This window comes from Nilaparvata lugens, chromosome 7, assembly GCF_014356525.2.
Source record: "Nilaparvata lugens isolate BPH chromosome 7, ASM1435652v1, whole genome shotgun sequence".
Lineage (NCBI taxonomy): Eukaryota > Metazoa > Arthropoda > Insecta > Hemiptera > Delphacidae > Nilaparvata > Nilaparvata lugens.
Window position 1 is genome coordinate 9,726,891 of NC_052510.1, and position 24,146 is coordinate 9,751,036.

At 34.1% G+C, this 24,146-nt stretch overlaps 2 protein-coding genes across 2 annotated transcripts in view; both read left to right on the forward strand.

Annotated features, from left to right (window-relative positions):
• Positions 1 to 20,825, forward strand: part of LOC111045664 — a 31,025-nt gene extending 10,200 nt beyond the window's left edge. The window contains exons 2-8 of the mRNA XM_039431841.1: positions 4,484 to 4,756; positions 8,235 to 8,557; positions 10,431 to 10,619; positions 12,617 to 12,732; positions 12,803 to 12,914; positions 15,238 to 15,566; positions 16,567 to 20,825. Of these exons, the coding sequence (XP_039287775.1) occupies positions 4,484 to 4,756; positions 8,235 to 8,557; positions 10,431 to 10,619; positions 12,617 to 12,732; positions 12,803 to 12,914; positions 15,238 to 15,566; positions 16,567 to 17,035 (1,811 nt within the window). The 3' untranslated portion in view covers positions 17,036 to 20,825. The remainder of the gene's footprint in view (positions 1 to 4,483; positions 4,757 to 8,234; positions 8,558 to 10,430; positions 10,620 to 12,616; positions 12,733 to 12,802; positions 12,915 to 15,237; positions 15,567 to 16,566) is intronic.
• Positions 20,826 to 21,778: 953 nt separating this feature from the next.
• Positions 21,779 to 24,146, forward strand: part of LOC111045655 (legumain) — a 40,772-nt gene continuing 38,404 nt past the window's right edge. The window contains 1 exon segment of the mRNA XM_039433648.1: positions 21,779 to 22,089. The gene's annotated coding sequence lies outside the window, so the exon portion shown is untranslated.

Genomic DNA, 24,146 nt, shown 5'->3' on the forward strand with positions numbered 1-24,146 from the left:
ATAATTACAAATTATCAGTGATACATCTATAATCAATATTTTAAGAATACATGTTAGAGAAAAATATTATTCATGATATTCCTCATGACTCAAAGGATGAAAATTGAATTTTATAAGAAAGTTTCATGGAGTAGGAACTAGTTGAAATACAGTTTTGTTAATTTTCACAAACATTTTCTGACTTATCCAATCTCAATTTTCAAAACACTTTCCTCATTATCAAAACGTCAAATGAATTCTTAGATTGAATAATGGCATAGGGGTATCGTAAGTCTGTGAAATAAATTGGTATAGCTTTGAAGAGATCTGAATAATCTATGAAGGATAAGACAACCTATTATTCATTGAATGGTTTGAGAGCATGAGTATTTATTTTCTCTTCGAAGCAGTTGAATGGTTTCAGAAAGAGTAAGCCCATTCATATGTTGTGTAAATGAGGGAAAGGAGGATGAGGTAGTAATATAATTATTATTGAATTGGAGGAGCAAAGATATTGCAGGTATGAAGATAGAAAACTTACTGAAGAAAATCCATCATTGTCTAGGCCTAATCATCCTTGATAAGCCATCAATGTTATTTTATTTGTTACGCTTTTATTCAGCCTTATTGGATCTTTCAAATGAGGAGAATACTCATCATCTCAGTACATGAAGTAGCGAAAATCCTTTGATGCAGAGTATATGCTTTGATGTATTAACTACTAATAGTAAATGTAGTTTTTTGATTGTGTATTCAATTTTTTTAAATAAGTGCATTATTTCTTGAGTTTTTAATTTTATTGTGTTAAATTCTGTGATTCATTTAGAGTATAAAATAATCAACCTTAAAAATTCAAAATTTCCAAATCATTATTCCTGGACCAAAAATCAAGTGACGAAGCAGTGTGTGATTACATAACATAAACTTTTGGACAACATGAACATTTTATCAAAATTTTTGGAGAGAAATAGTACAGGCTCAGCCTAGTTTTTCCTCCAATGTCATAATTGTATTATGATTATAGTGTTTTATACAATAAATAAATGAATGAATGAATGTTCGTACCGTATTCAATAATTTTTGTTGAGAATATTCACCAAACAGAATTAGTCTAATCTTTTTCCAGCGCTAGGGAAACTTTTTCCAATAAAATATAATACACTATAAACTATATAGAACTATGAACTCAATAAAATAAATAGTACTATAATAGACTTTTGAAGATATTTTTCTGAGGACGATGAGGACAATAATTAGAACCATTTGTAATCTGGAAGATTGCAACTTTTATGTCCACGCTATAGTTATAGAACGAACGTGATACTGTAAGGAAACTTTTATTAGGTTGTTAGTGCTGTATTCCAGGGAGAAGTCGTCAAGTTTTAAGGCTCAGTCTTCCTTAGAATGGGGCTCTAATTAGGTCAGGTAGATTATTTGCTTCGGCCATTAAAGGGGCTTCTCTTCTCATTGCTCCTCTTCCACTAAGCTAGAGCTTCCTAGCTGAATAATAGAAGAAAATTGCCGAATCTATGTAAGTGTTTGCACTATCGTGGCGTGAAAATTGTATTAACACAAAGAGCTTGTGGTGAACTTTATGAGTCACGCTTTAGTTAGAAATCTTAACACACTATATAACTCAAATCTTGAAAAAATTAATAGTAGAGGTTTCCAGTATATGGCTTTGGTACAAAACAGACAAGTTCAATATATGCAATGGAAGGGTGGATCCCAGGTTTCAGTTTGTTTCAAAAAAAAGTAGATAGTCTACTACTGGTACACACATATTTCTAATAGAAAAATTTACTAAAAATTCAAGAACAATGAATTTCTTATTGACTTACTCCAGATTCTATTATATTTCTCTCATATTGATTAGACGATTCGAACAATATTTAGATTTCACTTGATTTTTATAGGTACACCAAAAGGCATTAATAGAGGCCTAAACAATACAATTTCCGGCTCGAAATCGGTTTTCAAGTCCGAGGCCGTAGGCCGAGGACTAGAAAAGATTGAGAGCCGGAAAAACATTTTTGCCCGTGGTGCGAACGCTATTTTTCGCCACACAGAGAAATAAACAATATATATGAGAATAATTGTTTATTAAGCAGTTCCGAAAACAAAAGTGGAAGGTCATAGCTCTAGCTATTAGTATAGTTATTAGTATCTAGTTATTAAAGTATAGAAAACTGAAGAATACATAATACTTGGAAACCTCACAGAATCATATTGATTTTTCCAATACATCAATAAATTTTAGTTCTATTAGGATCCTCCTCAATTTGAATCAGGCAGCCTCTTGTTTTCCCAATTCCAAAAAAATACCTAAAATACTCGTTTCACTGGGAATTCGTGTCTGATAGTAGCCTACATTATAACTGAAGAATAAAAATTATTACTCATTTTATTGTGATCTATTCATGTTTTTCTTATGAAATTCAATAAATTATAGGCCTACAGCATGAAGACTATGTCCAATTCATTTGTACTGGTGGCAAAATTTTACATTGAAAATAATTATTTGATAAAATCCAAGTTCAATAGTAATGAAAACAAATTCCTTCAAAAAATAATTGATAATAATACGTTTCGAGGGAAAAAATTAAGAACAAAAAATGGGAAGCATCGGGGGATTTGAACCGAGGTACCATCGCTCCGTAAGCAAGCTTCTTACCGCTGCGCTACTTAGACGTTGGTAAATGGTAGTCTTATAACCTGCTGATAAAAATACACACTTTGGGCTATGGAACTTCAATTAGCCTACGGTAGCATAGATGAATTTGAACATTAATATTCTGAAAAATCTAGAAGGAAAATAGAAATTTGGGCTTCCAGGTGCACGAGATTGATATTTTTAGAATCTATGTTCAAAATTTGGAGATCTAAATCATTCCCGTTTTTCCGGTATGCAATCCACAAGTTGACATGTTTTGATGCGAACAAACACAACCCCACTCTCTCTTATTATATAGAAGAAGAAGATATCTTACCTCTATTTCATTCATCCAAATAAAATGATAGTATATTACTGCAGAATACTTTATTCAATTCTAGAAGCATAAACTGATTCTGTTTCATAAACTATTTGTTAAAACGTTCAGCACCATGGATATTGCCCAAGTAGTTCCAAAACTATCCACCAGGTTTTGTGATAAACGCAGTACTATGAGGTTTGAGGTTAGATTCTATTATACTCTGAAAATTGAATTTGAGTAGTTTATAATATCTTATTTGTATTTCATTCATCCAAATGAAATGATAGTATCTTATTGCAAAATACTTTATTCTATTCTAGAATTTTGGAACACAGCTCACAACTTTCTTTGTTGTTATAGAAGCGATTTTCTGGTAAATATCCATACTGAACAAAAACGACTTGATATTGTCAGAACCAATAATTTATCAAAACAATTTGAAATACTAGTTTCGGCTGTTACACAAAAATATATAAATTTCTAGTAAATTTTTTACGAGAGTTTAACAGAAACTCTAGAATCTAGTTTAGAATATAATATGGGTAGTTAATATTCGGCATTAACTAGATTTTATTCCGAAACTAGTATCTAATATTGTTTTAATAAACTATTAGACTAGAGGCTTAACAATACCAAGTCGTTCTCATTCATTTTTAAGCTCTAGGCCCGTTGTTCCTTTCCCAATCATTCATCATATTGAGAATGATATTGTATCTATCAATGTATAAATAAATACAACTCTCAACATTACTTTTCACAAATTAATTTCTGAAGCTATATCGGTAAAATGTATAACATACTGTATTGGATGGCAGCCTACTCTTTATAACTTGGAAGCTATATCTTTCTCTATAATCTTCATATTATTAAGGTTCATTATCAGAACTTCCTCTATACTATATAGCAGGTACAGGAGGTCCTGCTTATATTCATAATCTACGTTTAAACGCAGTTAGGAATGTACGGGATAGAAAAAACACAAATTACGCATCAAATCAAATTTATTACCAGAAATAATAATACACGAAAAAAATATTTTAAAAGTACATAAATACAACTAATTAAATTTCTCAAAACTAAATGGTGTTAGTTTTTATTTATTTATTGAAAACAAGAATATGTGGAAGCAACAGATCAATGATCCATTTTGCTTCCATTACATTAATCGTTTGAAAAACAAAGAAAATTTGAAGTACAACTAAACAAATTAATATTGGAAATAAGAAATTAAATGTAGAAACATTTATGATGATGATATAAATACATTGACCAGCAAAACCTTATTGCTTTGTGTGTTATTGGCGACGAGTTACAATACAGTTCGAAAATTAGAAACGTCACCCTTTATGAGCATCATAACAACTGAACTACTCAACTGATTAATTTCAGTAGGTCAAGTTTTCAGTTTATCAAGTTTCTAATTAGACCATTGCGGAGGGTTAGGATACCTGCTATTATCTTAATAGGCCTAAGGTATATAGATTTGTATGTTATACAAAGTTATATATTTTGCATTTTTCCTTTTCAAGATGGCGGCCTAGCCTCGAAAGGACCGCGGCCAACAACAGGAGTCGCAGGAGGAGGAGGAGTGAGCGGAGGCGGAAGCATGATTGAGACTCCGCTGGTGAGTGCGCTGGAGAGAGATGGAGAGTTCTTAGCGCGGTTGCTGCGGGCGGCAGAGGATGACCCCCGCCTCCGCGTCGACCGCCTCCACGCCACCCCAGCTGCACGTGCCACCCCCAACCTCATGTCCAGCATCACCCGCATGCATCTGTTCGGGCGCCGCGGGAGTCAAGGTACAGGTACACACACATTCATTGATTACAATTCTATTCATTCAGTTGAGTTACACGCACATTCATTGATAATTGATTACACCTCCATTGCAGAACTTTTCACAAGTTCTCACAGGCTTGATTAAACTAGTCAAACTAAACTAGTTAAACTAATCAAATAACTTAATTTATTCAATGTGCGGTGATATTAAGTGCAATATTTGACTATAATTTGGTGTTTTAATCATTCTAAATTCAAAATTTTCAGCTAATATATATTTTTGGACAGAAATTGAACTTAACTCTTACAGTAAGAACATATAACCTATTTCTATGGACATGTTATTATATCAAAATTTGGGAACAGAATTGTTTTGGGCTATGCCAGTTGTTCTTCCCTGATCTCATATTCATATGATTTGTAATTGTGTTAACAAATAAATAAATAAATGATCAGAATTTTCATTCAGTTGAATTCTGTTCATTCAGTTATGTAGAGTACATGTAGAGTATTCTATTTATTCCCTCGCGATTCCATTTATTCCAATGAGGTTCATGCAGATTCATTGATAAATCGATAATCGATTGGATTTTAAGTCACGAAGATTCATCGATTACAATTCCTTTCATTTCAGGTAGTACCGTGCACGCAGACTCATTGATCGATCGATCACAATAATTCCTTAGTTGAGGTATACACAGATTCATTGATTAATCGAATAAATTCCTTCCATTCATTTGAGATACACGTAGATTCATTGATTAATCGATCACCATTACTTCCATTCAGTTGAGGTACATGAAGATTAATTGATTAATCGATTAGAATTTCTTCATTCAGTTGAGGTACCGTACACACAGATTCATTAATTAAGCGATTACAGTTTCTTCCATTTAGTTGAGACACACTCAGATTCGTTAATTTTTCGATTAAAATTTCATTAATCGAGTTGAGGTAGACACAGAATTATTTATTTAATAGATTGGAATTTCATTCATTGAGTTGAGGTACACACAGATTCATTGATTAAACGATTACAATTTCATTCATTTAGTTGATGTATACGCAAATTCGTTAATTTTTCGATTAGAATATCATTCATTCAGTTGAGTTTCATGCAGATTCATCTATTAATCACCCAGATTTTAGCAGATTCATCAATCGATCACAGTTTATTCCTTTCATTCAGTTGAGGTACCCGATTCATCCTCTTACAAACTCCCCTTACAAGAAATTAAGAAGACTGGGAACATTATATGAAATTTTTTCCCTCTAGAGAACTTGTGTTTTATTTCTGGTTCAAAATTTTTCTTAACTCAATATTTTCAAGTTCTGAGAGTTTATTGAATGTAATCATTCTATTATATTCGGTTTTTTAATCAAATCAAATTCAAAATTTCCAGTTTATTTATTTCTGGAATGGAAGGTGGACTCAAATCAATTCAAGTGGACATTCATTTTGGTATTATCATTAATCCAATCAGCATCACCTAGGCTTAAAATACTTCTAGAAAGTCGCCTTTGTAAAATAATAAAAATAATAAATAAAACCTATTTTCAACGCACAAGCTAAATATCGAACTCTATTCCAATTACTTTTTAATATCGAACTCTATTCCAATTACTTTTTTACTTTCAAGGTTTTCGCAGGCATAAGGTTTAAACAAAATACAATCTACTGTATTCGATTCATATATCTGAGGTGAGTCAATGACCGTTTGACCTTACTAGTGAATTTAACAGAGAAATAATATCAAGCTGTTACCAAGTCAAGGCTGTTTGTTGACCCAAGTGTAGGTTTAACGCTCTTGTTTTGTCCTGTCAATGCCAATATTATCATTGTATAAACCTGCAATCCTACATACGAGTGAAAGGTATGACCTTTAACTCTCCCACTACGGTAAAAATTTAAACAACTCATTTGTTTTATATCTGTAAATTGTGTAGAGCAAACTAATTCCAGTTTGAATGACGTTTGAACAACAGTTTTAAGAATAAAGTTGATTTTGTGCAGGCCTTCAGAAGAATGAAATTGTTCCCCAAAGTTCCTACTTGAACTACGGTACCTTTATAGCATACGAATTAATTTTTTGTAGATTGAATGAATGATAATTGATAAAGGAAATGCCAAATTATGATATAAACAATTCATATTTGAATTCAAATTATTTCAATTATTCTATTATTAATTCTTATTTTTTATTCTCAATGTGAATGAATCCCAATTCAAAGTAATGTAGGGTATCGTACTGGATTTTAAGAAAACGGGACTAAGGACATATTGGACATTTTCCCACATAGTCCGACTCCTGTACTTTGAGATCTATCAGTTTCCAATATCTGCACAAGATGAACAGTCATAAATTTGTGAATTAAACATTAGAAAATAATAAGAGCAGGCCTATGTTAAGAAGTCCCGTAAAATAATTAATAAATTGATAGAATAATTTTCCGATTTGAAAATAACCAGTAGAATCGTGTGGGAATAAATTTCTAACCAAGTTTAAATATTGTGAAAAAGGATTGGTTTCGTGGCCACACTGATAAGCTATCCAAAAAATAAGTCAAGTTCCTTGCGCCTGTTAAATCCGTTGTAGGGTGGCCACTTTGAGAGCCGAAATCCTCTTTTATGAGTTTAGAAATCTTATCACGGTGTAATAGCACGCAAAGTAGCATTAGTGCCACTGTGTTTTGGCTATGTTAACTGACAAAAGAGCATTCCAGAGCAAAATAAAGGTGTAGGTCCACCAAAAGCTGTAGGTCCACTCATCTATCGTCATTATACGTCTCAGTACCCACGCACAAGCCTACATCTCATGTGGGCATCCTCAGCAGTAAAAGGTTTCACTGTATAAAAATGGAGTAACTTAATCAAGAGTGTTTGAAGACTGTGTTGTAAATTTATTCTTTTCCACTTTTAATTTAAACTCTCATCTATAAGAGACACTTTTGAAGTGGAAATACTTACCTTTAGCAGTTACGACTTTGCCTTACCTTAGGTGGTCATCAACTCTTCAAATGTTACTTTATGTAACAAACATTTTTGAAGCGGAAACACTTACGGTACCTTTTAGCAGTGACAACGTGTCACTGCTGTTGGTTATGATGTTGAGATGACCAACAATCTGTCAATACGTCGTCAATGCTAAAAGGTACTAAAGGTTTTTTCCACTTCAAAAGTGTTTTTTAAACAAATTTTAAATTAATACAGTAGTGGAAAAAATGAATTTGCAACACAGTCTTCAAATACGGTTAGCAGTTACTACGTTTCGACCGGTTGTTGGTCATCCCAACATGATCAAAAGGTTGAAACATCCGTAGTCTAACTGCACGTTGCATTATTTCCACTTCAAATCAGTATTCTCACTTCAAACGTGTTTTTTTTTTACAAAGTATTCGAAGGGTTCATGACTAATACTTGAATCCAAATCTTGGTGTTCTAATCAGTATTTTAGTTTGTGAGTTGGTTAATAAAGTTGAAACTTGTTCCTGCTTTGGTTCCAGAACGCTCATTCCGCCGCGTGCTGCTAGTGAAACGCCAAACATCCGGCGGAGCGATGCGGCGAAGCAAACGCAGCGATCCCGCCTTCTGCAACGAGGCGGCCGCATACGACGTCGTGCTACCTGCTCTGCGTGCCGCATGCGACTCGGCCGCAGCCGCATGCGATTCGGCCGCACCCGCTTGCGACCCCGTTCAACTGCCGTTTGCGCCGTGTCTGTACGCCTCGTCGCAGCTGCTCATACTGCACGACCTCTCTCAGGACGGATATGTGATGGCCGACCGCCGTCATGGACTTGATTTTCACCATTGTCGAATCGTGTTTCAGGTCAGAAATTCATTTCGTCTATGTTTTATAATAATAATAGTAATAAATTTGACTTTATTACTGCGTGAAAATATATGACTATATATGTGAAAATTAAGAGTAATAGAAAACTAAGCATGCAGTATTATCATTCTGCTCTACTATAGAGATACAATGAGAAAAACAAAACAAAACAAAGAAGAAAAAAAAACAAAACAATACAGCTAATGGCTTACTCTACTAAAGCTACACTGCGAACAAAAAATACATCAAAAAGACTACTCTACTAGAGATACAATAAAATAACAGTGGACAGCAACTCAAGCTAGAGATTCACAAGTTACAAAGATTATAATACATATACAACATGCAGAAATAAGTCATTTCTAAATGTTTTTCTAAATGTTTGATCTATTTTGACAACTCAATCATCTTTACTTAGGTACCATACCATAAATTCATCGTCTATTAATTATAATAAGAGGTTGTAATTGTAACACTTTCAAGAATTTTTACTCAGAATTTACACTACGAACAGAGTTGTTGTGGAATTTCATCATATTAAGGTAAAATGGAAAAGATTTTGTCACTTTAACATAAATTTATTTCAACCAAACTAAAGTTTCATCATCATCAGTCTTACCAAAAATAACACTGATGATGATGCCTTGAGTGCATTGATACTTCAGTTTCGTTGAAATAATTTATGGAGAACTGACAACATCTCTTTCATTTCACCTTTATTTTCATTCACTGTGGATCACAATATTCCATATTCATCAAAACAGAATATCGATGAGTGTATTTTTTACTGAGAATGTATAAATATCAATCCAAATAATGTTCATTAATGCTGAACAACCCAATTACCGTACGTATTTTTTAAATCTAATAGAAGCTACTATAATACCAAATATAAAAGGAATTATACATGTCTTATTGTCCCTGCTAATAATGATTCCACTATTGAAACAGTTAGTATATACAATTTAATCTCAATTTCAATTTATTCATTTCCTCTTCAATTATATATAGCCTACATGTTTGAATGATAGTAATCATCATGGGACGAAGGTAGCCGAACATACAGTCCGAGTCCTGTAGCTTTGCCTATTGGCAGAGGGCCACTAGACTACAATATACTACCCGTTCAAAAACATTGAACATTTCCGAAAATGTATCTTTCCATAAGCAACAGATGATGCTCTTATGTATATTCTTAAAAGCAACGTGTTGCATCCGAAAAGATACACGAGGAGCTTTAATGTATCTTTCCATAAGCATCAGCTCTTTTGTATCTTCTCAAAAGCAACGTGTTGCATCCGAAAATATACACAAGGAGATTTTTGGAGTTACGTCCTTTCTCCACAACACAGCTATCGGCTGACATTCGTTCAACATGCTCTTTTCATTGTTGGTGGTAAGTTGCAATTCTCTCATTCATGAAGAATCTCTGAGTGTGAGGAGCTGCTCTGTAGGGAGGTTATTCCATCTAGGAATCTGGAGGCTAAGGCCTCTGAGCCTGATGTTTCTGGAAAAGTAGTCATATTACCTCATTATTACCCTAATATTAAAGTAGGATCTCTAAGGCCTCTGAAGCCTGATGTTTCTGGAAAAGTAGGAATATTACCCTTTTATTTACCTAATAATAAAGTAGGATCTCTAAGGCCTCTGAAGCCTGATGTTTCTGGAAAAGTATGAATATTACCCCGCGAACCATACCTTGCCTATATGCCGTTTCAAAGTCACAGAAGCAAAGCTGCGGGACGCGTACTGAATAGTCAATAGGCTATTACATGATCTTCAAAAACAGCAATTAGATGTAATTCACAATAAGTATGATACTAACTTGAAACATACAACATTAACACAAAAGTGTTTCTGTTTTGTTCAGACACTGGCGAAATTCCACGCCGCCTCACTAGTCATGAAACACAACGACAGAGCGGGCTTTGATCGCATGCGGGGCCGCATACGACGTCGTGCTACCTGCTCTGCGTGCCGCATGCGACTCGGCCGCAGCCGCATGCGATTCGGCCGCACCCGCTTGCGACCCCGTTCAACTGCCGTTTGCGCCGTGTCTGTACGCCTCGTCGCAGCTGCTCATACTGCACGACCTCTCTCAGGACGGATATGTGATGGCCGACCGCCGTCATGGACTTGATTTTCACCATTGTCGAATCGTGTTTCAGGTCAGAAATTCATTTCGTCTATGTTTATAATAATAATAGTAATAAATTTGACTTTATTACTGCGTGAAAATATATGACTATATATGTGAAAATTAAGAGTAATAGAAAACTAAGCATGCAGTATTATCATTCTGCTCTACTATAGAGATACAATGAGAAAAACAAAACAAAACAAAGAAGAAAAAAAACAAAACAATACAGCTAATGGCTTACTCTACTAAAGCTACACTGCGAACAAAAAATACATCAAAAAGACTACTCTACTAGAGATACAATAAAATAACAGTGGACAGCAACTCAAGCTAGAGATTCACAAGTTACAAAGATTATAATACATATACAACATGCAGAAATAAGTCATTTCTAAATGTTTTTCTAAATGTTTGATCTATTTTGACAACTCAATCATCTTTACTTAGGTACCATGCCATAAATTCATCGTCTATTAATTATAATAAGAGGTTGTAATTGTAACACTTTCAAGAATTTCTACTCAGAATTAACACTACGAACAGAATTGTCGTGGAATTTCATCATATTAAGGTAAAATGGAAAAGATTTTGTCAGTTTCACATAAATTTATTTCAACCAAACTAAAGTTTCGATGCACAAACTAAAGTTTTAATCATCATCAGTCTTACCAAAAATACCACTGATGATGATGCCTTGAGTGCATTGATACTTCAGTTTCGTTGAAATAATTTATGGAGAACTGACAACATCTCTTTCATTTCACCTTTATTTTCACTCACTGTGGATCACAATATTCCATATTCATCAAAACAGAATATCGATGAGTGTATTTTTTACTGAGAATGTATAAATATCAATCCAAATAATGTTCATTAATGCTGAACAACCCAATTATCGTACGTATTTTTTAAATCTAATAGAAGTTACTATAATACCAAATACAAAAGGAATGATACATGTCTTATTGTCCCTGCTAATAATGATTCCACTATTGAAACAGTTAGTATATACAATTTAATCTCAATTTCAATTTATTCATTTCCTCTTCAATTATATATAGCCTACATGTTTGAATGATAGTAATCATCATGGGACGAAGGTAGCCGAACATACAGTCCGAGTCCTGTAGCTTTGCCTATTGGCAGAGGGCCACTAGACTACAATATACTACCCGTTCAAAAACATCGAACATTTCAAAAAATGTATCTTTCCATAAGCAACAGATGATGCTCTTATGTATATTCTTAAAAGCAACGTGTTGCATCCGAAAAGATACACGAGCAGCTTTAATGTATCTTTCCATATGCATCAGCTGATGCTCTTTTGTATCTTCTCAAAAGCAACGTGTTGCATCCGAAAAGATACACAAGGAGCTTTCTGGAGTTACGTCCTTTTTGCACAACACAGCTATCGGCTGACATTCGTTCAACATGCTCTTTTCATTGTTGGTGATAAGTTGCAATTCTCTCATTCATGAAGAATCTCTGTGTGTGAGGAGCTGCTCTGTAGGGAGGTTATTCCATCTAGGAGTCTGAAGGCTAAGGCCTCTGAAGCCTGATGTTTCTGGAAGAGTAGTCATATTACTATAATATTAAAGTAGGATCTGTAGGGTCTCTGTAGCCTGATGTTCCTGGAAAAGTAGGAATATTACCCTTTTATTTACCTAATAATAAATTAGGATCTCTAAGGCCTCTGAACCCTGATGTTTCTGGAAAAGTATGAATATTACCCCGCGAACCATACCTTGCCTATATGCCGTTTCAAAGTCACAGAAGCAATGCTGCGGGACGCGTACTGAATAGTCAATAGGCTATTACATGATCTTCAAAAACAGCAATTAGATGTAATTCACAATAAGTATGATACTAACTTGAAACATATAACATTATCACAAAAGTGTTTCTGTTTTGTTCAGACACTGGCGAAATTCCACGCCGCCTCTCTAGTCATGAAACACAACGACAGAGCGGGCTTTGATCGCATGCGGGGCCACATCCAAGAGCTGATCTTCGTGCCCGAGGCTGTGCCGGTGTTCGGCGCCTCCCTGGAGAACTCGCTCAAGATGGCGATCGCCACCCTCAAGTCGTGGTGCGGCCCCGAGGATGTTGCCCTCGTCGCAGCTGCTCATACTGCACGACCTCTCTCAGGACGGATATGTGATGGCCGACCGCCGTCATGGACTTGATTTTCACCATTGTCGAATCGTGTTTCAGGTCAGAAATTCATTTCGTCTATGTTTATAATAATAATAGTAATAAATTTGACTTTATTACTGCGTGAAAATATATGACTATATATGTGAAAATTAAGAGTAATAGAAAACTAAGCATGCAGTATTATCATTCTGCTCTACTATAGAGATACAATGAGAAAAACAAAACAAAACAAAGAAGAAAAAAAAACAAAACAATACAGCTAATGGCTTACTCTACTAAAGCTACACTGCGAACAAAAAATACATCAAAAAGACTACTCTACTAGAGATACAATAAAATAACAGTGGACAGCAACTCAAGCTAGAGATTCACAAGTTACAAAGATTATAATACATATACAACATGCAGAAATAAGTCATTTCTAAATGTTTTTCTAAATGTTTGATCTATTTTGACAACTTAATCATCTTTACTTAGGTACCATACCATAAATTCATCGTCTATTACCTATAATAAGAGGTTGTAACACTTTCAAGAATTTCTACTCAGAATTTACACTACGAACAGAATTGTCGTGGAATTTCATCATATTAAGGTAAAATGGAAAAGATTTTGTCAGTTTCACATAAATTTATTTCAACCAAACTAAAGTTTCAATCATCATCAGTCTTACCAAAAAATACCACTGATGATGATGCCTTGAGTGCATTGATACTTCAGTTTCGTTGAAATAATTTATGGAGAACTGACAACATCTCTTTCATTTCACCTTTATTTTCACTCACTGTGGATCACAATATCCATATTCATCAAAACAGAATATCGATGAATGTATTTTTTACTGAGAATGTATAAATATCAATCCAAATAATGTTCATTAATGCTGAACAACCCAATTACCGTATGTATTTTTTAAATCTAATAGAAGCTACTATAATACCAAATATAAAAGGAATTATACATGTCTTATTGTCCCTGCTAATAATGATTCCACTATTGAAACAGTTAGTATATACAATTTAATCTCAATTTCAATTTATTCATTTCCTCTTCAATTATATATAGCCTACATGTTTGAATGATAGTAATCATCATGGGACGAAGGTAGCCGAACATACAGTCCGAGTCCTGTAGCTTTGCCTATTGGCAGAGGGCCACTAGACTACAATATACTACCCGTTCAAAAACATCGAACATTTTCGAAAATGTATCTTTCCATAAGCAACAGATGATGCTCTTATGTATATTCTTAAAAGCAACGTGTTGCATCCGAAAAGATACACGAGGAGCTTTAATGTATCTTTCCATAAGCATCAGCTCTTTTGTATCTTCTCAAAAGCAACGTGTTGCATCCGAAAAGATACACAAGGAGTTTTTTGGAGTTACGTCCTTTTTGCACAACACAGCTATCGGCTGACATTCGTTCAACATGCTCTTTTCATTGTTGGTGATAAGTTGCAATTCTCTCATTCATGAAGAATCTCTGAGTGTGAGGAGCTGCTCTGTAGGGAGGTTATTCCATCTAGGAATCTGGAGGCTAAGGCCTCTGAAGCCTGATGTTTCTGGAAAAGTAGTTATATTACCTCATTATTACCCTAATATTAAAGTAGGATCTCTAAGGCCTCTGAAGCCTGATGTTTCTGGAAAAGTAGGAATATTACCCTTTTATTTACCTAATAATAAAGTAGGATCTCTAAGGCCTCTGAAGCCTGATGTTTCTGGAAAAGTATGAATATTACCCCGCGAACCATACCTTGCCTATATGCCGTTTCAAAGTCACAGAAGCAAAGCTGCGGGACGCGTACTGAGTAGTCAATAGGCTATTACATGATCTTCAATAACAGCAATTAGATGTAATTCACAATTGTTTCAGATGCAAATTTATTCGTTGATATAATTACAAATCATATGAATATGATCGGGATAGAACAACAGGCATAGCCCAAAACTATTCTGTTCCCAAATTTTGATAAATAATGTCCGAAAAAGTAGGTTATGTTCTTACTGAGAAAATTTTAAAGTTCAAAGTTCTGTCCAAGAATATATATATATATTAGCTAGAAATTTTGAATTTAAAATGATTAAAATACCAAATTATAGTCAAATTTTTCACTTAATATCACCGCACTTTGAATAAATCAAGTTATTTCAAAAAATTTTGAAGCCAAAAATATACACACAACTTTCAACTAGGCACAGCTGTTACAAACTGTTACAATAAGTATGATACTAACTTGAAACATACAACATTAACACAAAAGTGTTTCTGTTTTGTTCAGACACTGGCGAAATTCCACGCCGCCTCACTTTCATGAAACACAAACTTGAAACATATGAAATTATACAATTATTGTAAAAAAGGATTTCTGTTTTTTTTCAGACACTGGCGAAATTCCACGCCGCCTCACTAGTCATGAAACACAACGACAGAGCGGGCTTTGATCGCATGCGGGGCCACATCCAGGAGTTGATCTTCGTCCCCGAGGCTGTGCCGGTGTTCGGCGCCTCCCTGGAGAACTCGCTCAAGATGGCGATCGCCACCCTCAAGTCGTGGTGCGGCCCCGAGGATGTTGCCCTCGACGACGCCATCCATAAGCTGCAGATGCTGCAGGGAGGGGTGTTCCAGCGCATGGTCACCGTCATAGCTCCCAAGGAGCCGCTAGCCGTCATCTGTCATGGTGATTTCTGGGTCAACAATATGCTGTTCAGGTAACTGAAATATAAATCTATTTAATTCGACACAAAATAGAGAAGAAAACAATACAATCAAAATTTTTGTTTTATTGTGATTGTCTCTTTTGCAAGTATTCATTTTGTTAATTTGTATTTATCTTGTATGTGTGTGTGAATAAAAATGCAAATTTCCAAACAAACACCAAAAACAGGCTTCATGTTGGAGTGTGCTGAAAAAAAAGAAAGGAGGAAAAATACCCAGTCAACTATGGTTTCTTCGTAATAGGCTGTTAATTAGAGGGTATAAAAGTAAGGAATGAATGGTGAAGAGGAGTGAAAGAGGGAAGAATGGGAAAGGAAGGTAGGGAAAAAGAGAGAAAAAACATGAGCAAATTTTGTCTAGTCCTAAAGCCTGGTTTTCATTAGTAGAGTTAGTGGTAGAGTTCCCTGGACAAGTACGAACTTTACTATCTTGTGAACTCTCCCAATGAAAACGTTCTTGGTAGAGTAGAGTCATGGCTGGATACTTAGTTCTAAGGATGCAATTATTTGACAAATCACCTATCAAATGGGAGTATTCCCAATATTATGATGTAATGTGATGAAATAATAAATAAATAAATAAAATAATACTAGTTTTTAGTTGAGTAGAGTGGGATAGTACTCTACCACTTGCCTTCCTCCGCCACCGCTTCTGACTCTACTCTACCACTACTATGCTAATGAACGAAAACAGTCTCGAGATAGTAGAGTAGAGTCACTCTAGAGTAGAGAAGAGTAGAGAACATGACATTTCAAGGTTAGTTCTGTTCACTAGACAACACACTTTACCTTCTATTCTTGATATTGTAGTGAAAACAACTACTCGACTAAGTAAGTAGAGTAGAGTTAGCTCGGTAGAGTTAGTATGTCAGTTACTCGACCACTAACTCTACTGGAGAAAACCAGGTTTTACTCCGCAAACTAAGAGTGTTACCTATTTATTTCATTGATTTGAAATTTAAAATACCAAACAATATGTTTACGACATTTGCAGGTACAATGAAGAAGACAAATCGGTGGAAGACGTGAAGTTCGTGGACCTGCAAGTGACGCGGTACGCGTCTCCAGTTACGGACATGCTGCTCTTCCTCTACACGAGCGCCGACCGTGACGTCACACGCCTCCACTACGACGAGCTGCTCGAGATCTACCTGGATCAGCTGACCGCGTCTGTCTGCCAGCTGGCCCCCTCAGCACCCGCCATCAAGCTCAAGGACATTGTCAACGAGATCGAACGCCACGCGCTCTATGCGCTGCTCATGGTACTACTGCTGCTGCCAGCCGTCACAGCTGATCCCGTGCCTGATGATGTCATACCCAACAACTACGAGACAGCTGATCAGCTGTGCAACGATTTGAAGAAGAAGGGGTGTCTAGAGTCGACCAAGGAGTGTTTGACGCCTCGCTACAGGGAGCATGTCAGGGACATGGTGCTCGAGTTTGTGGATAGAGGTTTCATATGAATCTACTTCGAAAAAGATAAACTGAAGGAACTTTACTGTGCACGTGCCCCGATGATTTGATTTTGTTACAGGGGTTTTATATGAGTCTAGTTCCAGAAATGAGTGAGAGTTCGAAAGAAACATTTGTTAGCACTCCGAAACCGGGAGCGGGCAGTTTTATAACAGATTCGATTTTGTTACTGGGGTTCTATATGAATGGAATTCTAGAACTGAATGAGGGAGTTCGAAAAAGCATGTGTTAGCACTTGGACCCGGGAAGAGGAAGCGGGTGATTTCATAATAGATTTGATTTTTTTGTAGGAGTTTTATATGAATCTAGATTCAGAAGTGAGTGAGGGAGTTCGAAAGACATGTGTTGATTTCAGTGTGTTGGGATGGTGTTTTCATAACACATTTGATTTTGTTACAGGGGTTTTATATGAATCTAGTTTCAAAACTATGATTAAGGAAGTTCGAAAAACATGACTGTGTTATCACACAAAAGCTGGGTTTACACCAAAGTTATTAACAAAATGTTAATAACTCAATCCTTATAGATTCTATTAGGTTGAACGGAACTTGACAAACACATATGTTCATCATGTGTATGATAAGTTATGTTCAATCTAATAGAATCTATAAGGATTAAGTTATTATCATTTTGTTAATAACTTTGGTGTAAACCCAGCTTAAGGGTCGTTTGCACAGTCGAAGCTTAAACTGGATTTAATCAGCTGGTGGCTTAAACTGAAAATTAATAAAACAAATTATAACAAACGAGACTTGATGCGGATTTAATCCAGTTTAAAATGAAATTTAGTTTAAACTGTCACTGTGCAAACGAACCTTAATGTGCGCGCATAGTGAAAAGGGAAGAGGAAGAGGAATGCTGTCAGAGCAGGATAGACGTACCTTCTGAAACACAAATACATTTGATATTATGGGGTGTCCGTATGATAAAGAGGTCGATGCAGAGGTATACCTCTTCCATAACAGGGAATGTATTTGTGTTACAGTGAGATGTACCTCTATCCCGCCTATACCTCTTCCCTCTACCTCTACCTCTTCATTATGCGCGTACCCTGACGATTTAATTTTGTTACAGGGGTTTTATATGAGTCTAGTTCCAAAAATGAGTGAGAGTTCGAAAAAAAATTGTTAGAACACTTACACGGGAAGAGGGAGCGGGTGATTTCATAACAGATTTGATTTTGTTGCAGGGGTTTTATAAGAATGGAGTTCCAGAACTGAGTGAGGGAGTTCTAGAAGACCATGCATTCACAGATGCAGGAAGTGTAAGAGAACCGGAATCAGGGTGATTTTAGAAATAAAATCGTCCCGCTCCCGTTTCCCGAACTCTTCCCGCGTCGGTATGTGCAAAGCTTTATTGAGTAAAAATGATTTAATCCGCTGAAGTTTCTAATTTGAAGGCGAATAGAATATATATTATATGAAGAGCGTATCATGAGTTTGTAACTTGATTAATAAATTTGTATATATAGGTCAATATAGGTGTGAATCTGTTGTTACCAAGTATATTTTTGAAGCTGAATGGAAGATTTGGATGGTGTATCATGAATTTGACATGATTATTGAATCTGTATTTACTGTGAACTTATGTGAATCTTCACTTTTACAATTTTGAAGTTGAATAGCAAATTTGAAAGCGTATCATGAGATTGACTTGATTATTGATTCGTTTTTGAACTATTATGACGGCACTACAGTCTAATTTTTTGAATAATAGTTATTAAAAACTAGCACCTACGTTGAGCGCTTTCGGACACTGCTGTGTTGAAAATGGATTTTTTTAAATCCGAAGGCGCTCCACGTGAGTACTATTTATTTTTAATAACTATTATTTAAAAAAATAGACTGTAATGGTGTCGTCATAATAGTTCAAAAACGAATTATTAACTCGTAGTTCGTCATGGATTGGAATATAGATGAGTATTAATTATTATTGAATTTGTATGTAGAAGTTGAATTTACGGTTGGCAAATATCACTTTAAATCTTGACATATACTGTATTATCATGATTATTTATTTTTTATAATTATGAATGTGAATTTGCTGTTAGCAAATTATTTTCAAAGCCGAAAGCAGATTGGAAAAATGTATCATGATATAAATACGGTATGATTATTGAATTTTTATATAGGTGTGAATTTGCTGCTGATGATTCTATAATTTGAAGTTGATTTGGTATAATAGCTTAATGGAGATAGTATCATGAGTTTGACAAGATTATCGAATTTGTATACAGTATACTGTACCTAGGTATGAGTCTGATGTAGGCAATCATATTAATTTGACAGCCGAAAACAGGATGGAAAATTAAACATGAATTTGACATGATGTAATTTATCAGTACGGTACCGGTAGTTTTTCAAGAGAAGACTGGGTTTGTATACTAGGTAGAATTTATTATAAATTTGGCAAATAACTATGACGATGAAGGATAGTGTATAGTATAGTATTAGTGTGTATGGAATGTAAACTCTTTAAAGGGAGTTTCTCTTTGCTTCCAACTTGGTAAATAAGTACGGTATAGATGTGAAGATTTTATTTGTACGGTTTTTCTAGAATAGATTTCATGCCAAATAACTTGGAGAAGTGGAGTATTGAATAACTTGAATTGGAAAAACTTGATGATGTACTACGAGAAAAATATAATTTTAACAAACATTTTCTTGTACATGGGAATTATATTTTTGGTATGAATCTGCTTAGATTCATTATAGAAGCTTTTTATCAAGTTGGAGCTTGTGAATAATAAAGATGAATATTATTGAATTCTATTTGAATAATTGAACTAGGGAATTAATAATAATTATGTTAATTCCTCATCATGCTTGCATAGTTTTGTTGCTGATTGAAACATAATACAGTATCGATATTTTCTATGTGTAAGATGGTTAGTGGTGGTGTTAAGAAGTTATATTGCGTGTTGAGTAAGTGTCTGGCTAACTAAATACAACTTGTTATCCACTCAGAATATTATAAATGTTTTATAGTTAATATTATATAATTTATATTTTACATTTTATGTAGTAGTATATATATCAACTCTTATTTCATTAAAATCAGTTCTTAGTTTTGGTTTTTATCTATAAGCATTTATGTTCCAGAGCTGCTCTATAGTATTTCTACTGGGGTGTACTTTTCACGTACCGTGAAGTGCCGGGTACTGGTACAGTAGCCTATATTGAAGTTGATATACTACAAAGAAAGCAGGAAATAAAACTGATAGGTTCCTATACTGATCCTCATCAGAGAATCTTTTTTGTTTTAAAAAAGAATCATCATTATTTATTTATTCATATAGCTTTTATCGGCAGAGAGATCCTTTTGGGTGTTCTGCCTTGCCCTATTACCCAATGTCATAATTTTGATTGATGTGAAGGATTATTCACATTTGGAAAGATCAGTTTTAATGCATATAGAATTTTATAAGCCTTGTACTGCTGTTGTGCACTGTAAATTAATGCTATTATGTGCACTCACCGGATTGTTTGACTTGGATGACTGAGTTTGAATAAGCAATACTGTTGAATTTGAAACCCAAGATTAGAAAGTAGCATGAACAAAACTCAATCAGTAAATTCATGTCTTTGTCGAATATGTAGTTATGAAACTAACTTATATGGAGAAGAATATTATAAAATTCATCATTTTTGTTTTCTTTTCTCTCTAATAAGATTTGATCGTCTTTTGGAAGCATGTAGAACCAATTATTTTTATATTAGAATAAAAGTTAACTTATGTCTTGTCGCAAAAATAATATTGTTTGTGTAAAATGTATTTATTTTTGTAATAAACCCGTATTATGTTTTCACAAAATGAACGTTCTATTATTATTCAATACAATAGGCTACTAGCCTAATGTTCCTAAACTGTAAATTTTCTGGATACAACTGGTATGGTCACAAATATACAAATTAAATCAAGTTTTAATATTTAACTGTTGTCATCACATGCCGGTACCGTAGTGGTTTATTATGACGGAATCTGTATTGATGTCTCAAATATTATAGTCTTCTGGGATAACTGGTACCTTGGCGATGACAAAAAATAAAATTAGTGAACTTTATTCAACACAATGTAGGCCTATCATAATGCTGCAGGTAGGCTACATATAAAAATGTTGACGGTTGAATATTAGAGCTTTTTCGCTTTCAAAATACAGTACCTTAATAAGAAATAATTTACGTTTGCTTTCAAGATCAAGTTGATTCAGTTATGTCATTTCGAAAAAGGATTATTCTATGCACAGCCTATAGCCTACTTGGAAATGTAAGTCATTCGACATCATTCATCCAAAGAATCATTATGGTGAAGGAATGATATTCCAGGAAAGATGCAATGATATTTTTTCTATAGATTAGAATAGAGAGTCAGTAATTATATGTTAATAGTAATTATATAATTAATACAGTGAAACTTGAAAGTGGGTATTATGCACTATCTCCGTAAACAGACGGATGTTTGCGGAGGTAGTGGTATATGACAGTTCAGAATTTGACTCCTCCCGCCACAAGTGTTAGTGAACTACCAACCTAAAACACAATTACAAGCAACTTTTTACTTTATTAGGAGAATTGATGAACATAAATTTCAATTGAAATGTTTCAATTCAATATTCATAATATATTGTATATTTATGTCCATATCCATTTATATATCAATATTCGTAACTCCTCAGAAATCAGCTGTTGCACTGCTTTCCAGATAGTTGTCAAGTCAAATAATTACAGATTTCAAAATGTCAGATTTCAATGTTTTGCTGTTTTCCTGAGCTGGGCAGCAATGTTTTCATTTCATTTTGTTCTGTTCTTTCTTTTGTGAGGTTGTAATATTATTGTGAACTATCTTGAGGGATCAAAGTTCAGTTTAAACAGTAAAAAAGTTTATTTTGTTGAAGATTGCATTTGTTTGATTAGTGTTACATTACTATTTTGATTGTAGGCCTATCAATAATTTATTGTCTTCCAACTTTCTGAACTTTTCAAAAAAAAAAAACGAACAAAAGAAATAGTGTATTAACTTCATACCTTTCAACATTCAGACGAAGGTAAGTTTCAAGGAAATTTTATTTCAGAATATGAGCATATTTAAAACAATATAATATATAAAACAAAATTTTAATTCTTTTATGTATAAAGAAAAACTTTATAAGCTTGAGTCATTTTATTAAAGGCAAATTGTAAGTTACTCATTGTATCCAAATATGGAATGTTGTGACGTATGTAGGTATATAAAATTGAATTTGCATTATAAAATGAAATATAAAATAAACAATGCAGTCAACTAGGTTATACGGTATTACATTTCTGTAGGCCTATATACGGTACAATAGCAAGAAATTAATACAAAATTAAAAATATCAAGGAATAAGTTGATATTGTATTCTTATGATTCTTAGTATTTAGTGAATAGTAAGGTAGGCCTACCGTTTCTACCATACTAAAACGTTATTTGTTAATTTAATATGACTAGCCATATAAAATATTGAAATTTGTCAAAAAATGTACGGTACCTACTTAACCAAATTACATCAGCTCATCAGAATTTTGTATTCAGTTGTCATCAACTGCGGTATATTATTTGTTTCCCCAAATAGTTACGGTGCCATATAACTTTGGGCTTTATTGTTCTGAATGATAATAGGTACATTGTACCTTGCTCATAATATCATTTAGACTTACAGAACAATGAAGAAGTTTCAAAATTAAATCAAATTATTGTAGTCCATTTTATTGATGAATGTCTGCAGTATGATCAGATTTGGTATAGGTCTATGTGCTTTATACACAATTTCGGGAAATTTGATTAAAATAAAAAATATTAAAAATACTGTAAGTCAAATTTATCCTTCCTAAAATTATCTTTGGTGATTCTACTAAGAAACAAAATATCATTTTTGTAATTTTAATAAGTCATTTGATTTAAAATAATTGATCCTTTATTCCTGTATTTATGTGAGTTGATTTTTTATCACAGATGACAATGTATTGCCAGGTCTTGCAAGACCCATTGCATACTAACACTACATTATAATGGAAACAAATGAAAATTTAACGTATTCAGAACAGAGAATAGATATGTAGATGATTAGATAACTTCTAGAAACAATGAGTAGAACCTATTTGTTAAATAATACAGAATTGAAATAAGAATACTAAGTAAATAAAATGACTCAACTTTTCTGAACAGATATACATACACATGGGAGAACAAAGAAGGTGCGCATGCAAAAGTTCTGTCAAGCTGTCAGAAGGGTAAATCAGTGAGATTTGAAATGACATGCGCCTTCTTCGTACCTCTACGGTTTGACAAGTTTTGACGAGTTTGACAAGGGTTTGAAATTCAGGCTGAGTATATATAGCTTGAAACATAAGACTCCACATCAGAACGAGCGTTAGCGAAGTTCTCACTTTTGACTTACTGAAGGCGTTTTTTATGTTCTACAAGAACTTTAGAGAGAATTGATCAATCAGCTTCAAATTTTGAACACAAACTCTTCAAACCTTTTTACAGGTCAAGTTCGTTGGACAACAAAATTTACTCACTCCTTCGGGATATAAAAATAACATTGAAAGTGCATAAGAAAAATAATTGTTTTGATTTTATATCACACAGACTATCAGACAGATTTCAGCTGAATAATGCACAACATCAATTTGCTAGTAGTTCTGTGAATAGTAGACCTCGCGCAGTTATAATTCACACCCTCCTCTTTTACTGTCCATCAAAGTATATCCTGTCTGTAAGTCGTGTTGGTGAGATATCGGTGTCAAAACAGCTAATGGCTATGTTGTTGAAATTATTGCAGCTTTCAAGCAGCTTAGAAATATTTTAGCAGAAATGTACTCCAGTTAAAAAATAAAATTAACACTTGAAACTAAACACAATAATATAATTAACAGTAAACATAAATCGAAGTTCACTGGAATTCATATCAATAAATTCGGCTTAAATCTAATCACTTCAATACACCTGGAGAACACTAACAGAAATCTACAATATTAATATTTTTCAATATTCACCCTGTCCTCAACACTTCGATTTATGTTGAAGGGGTTCATTGAAGAAAACTAGAAAATAAGTAGAAGCATGCATAAAGTATCA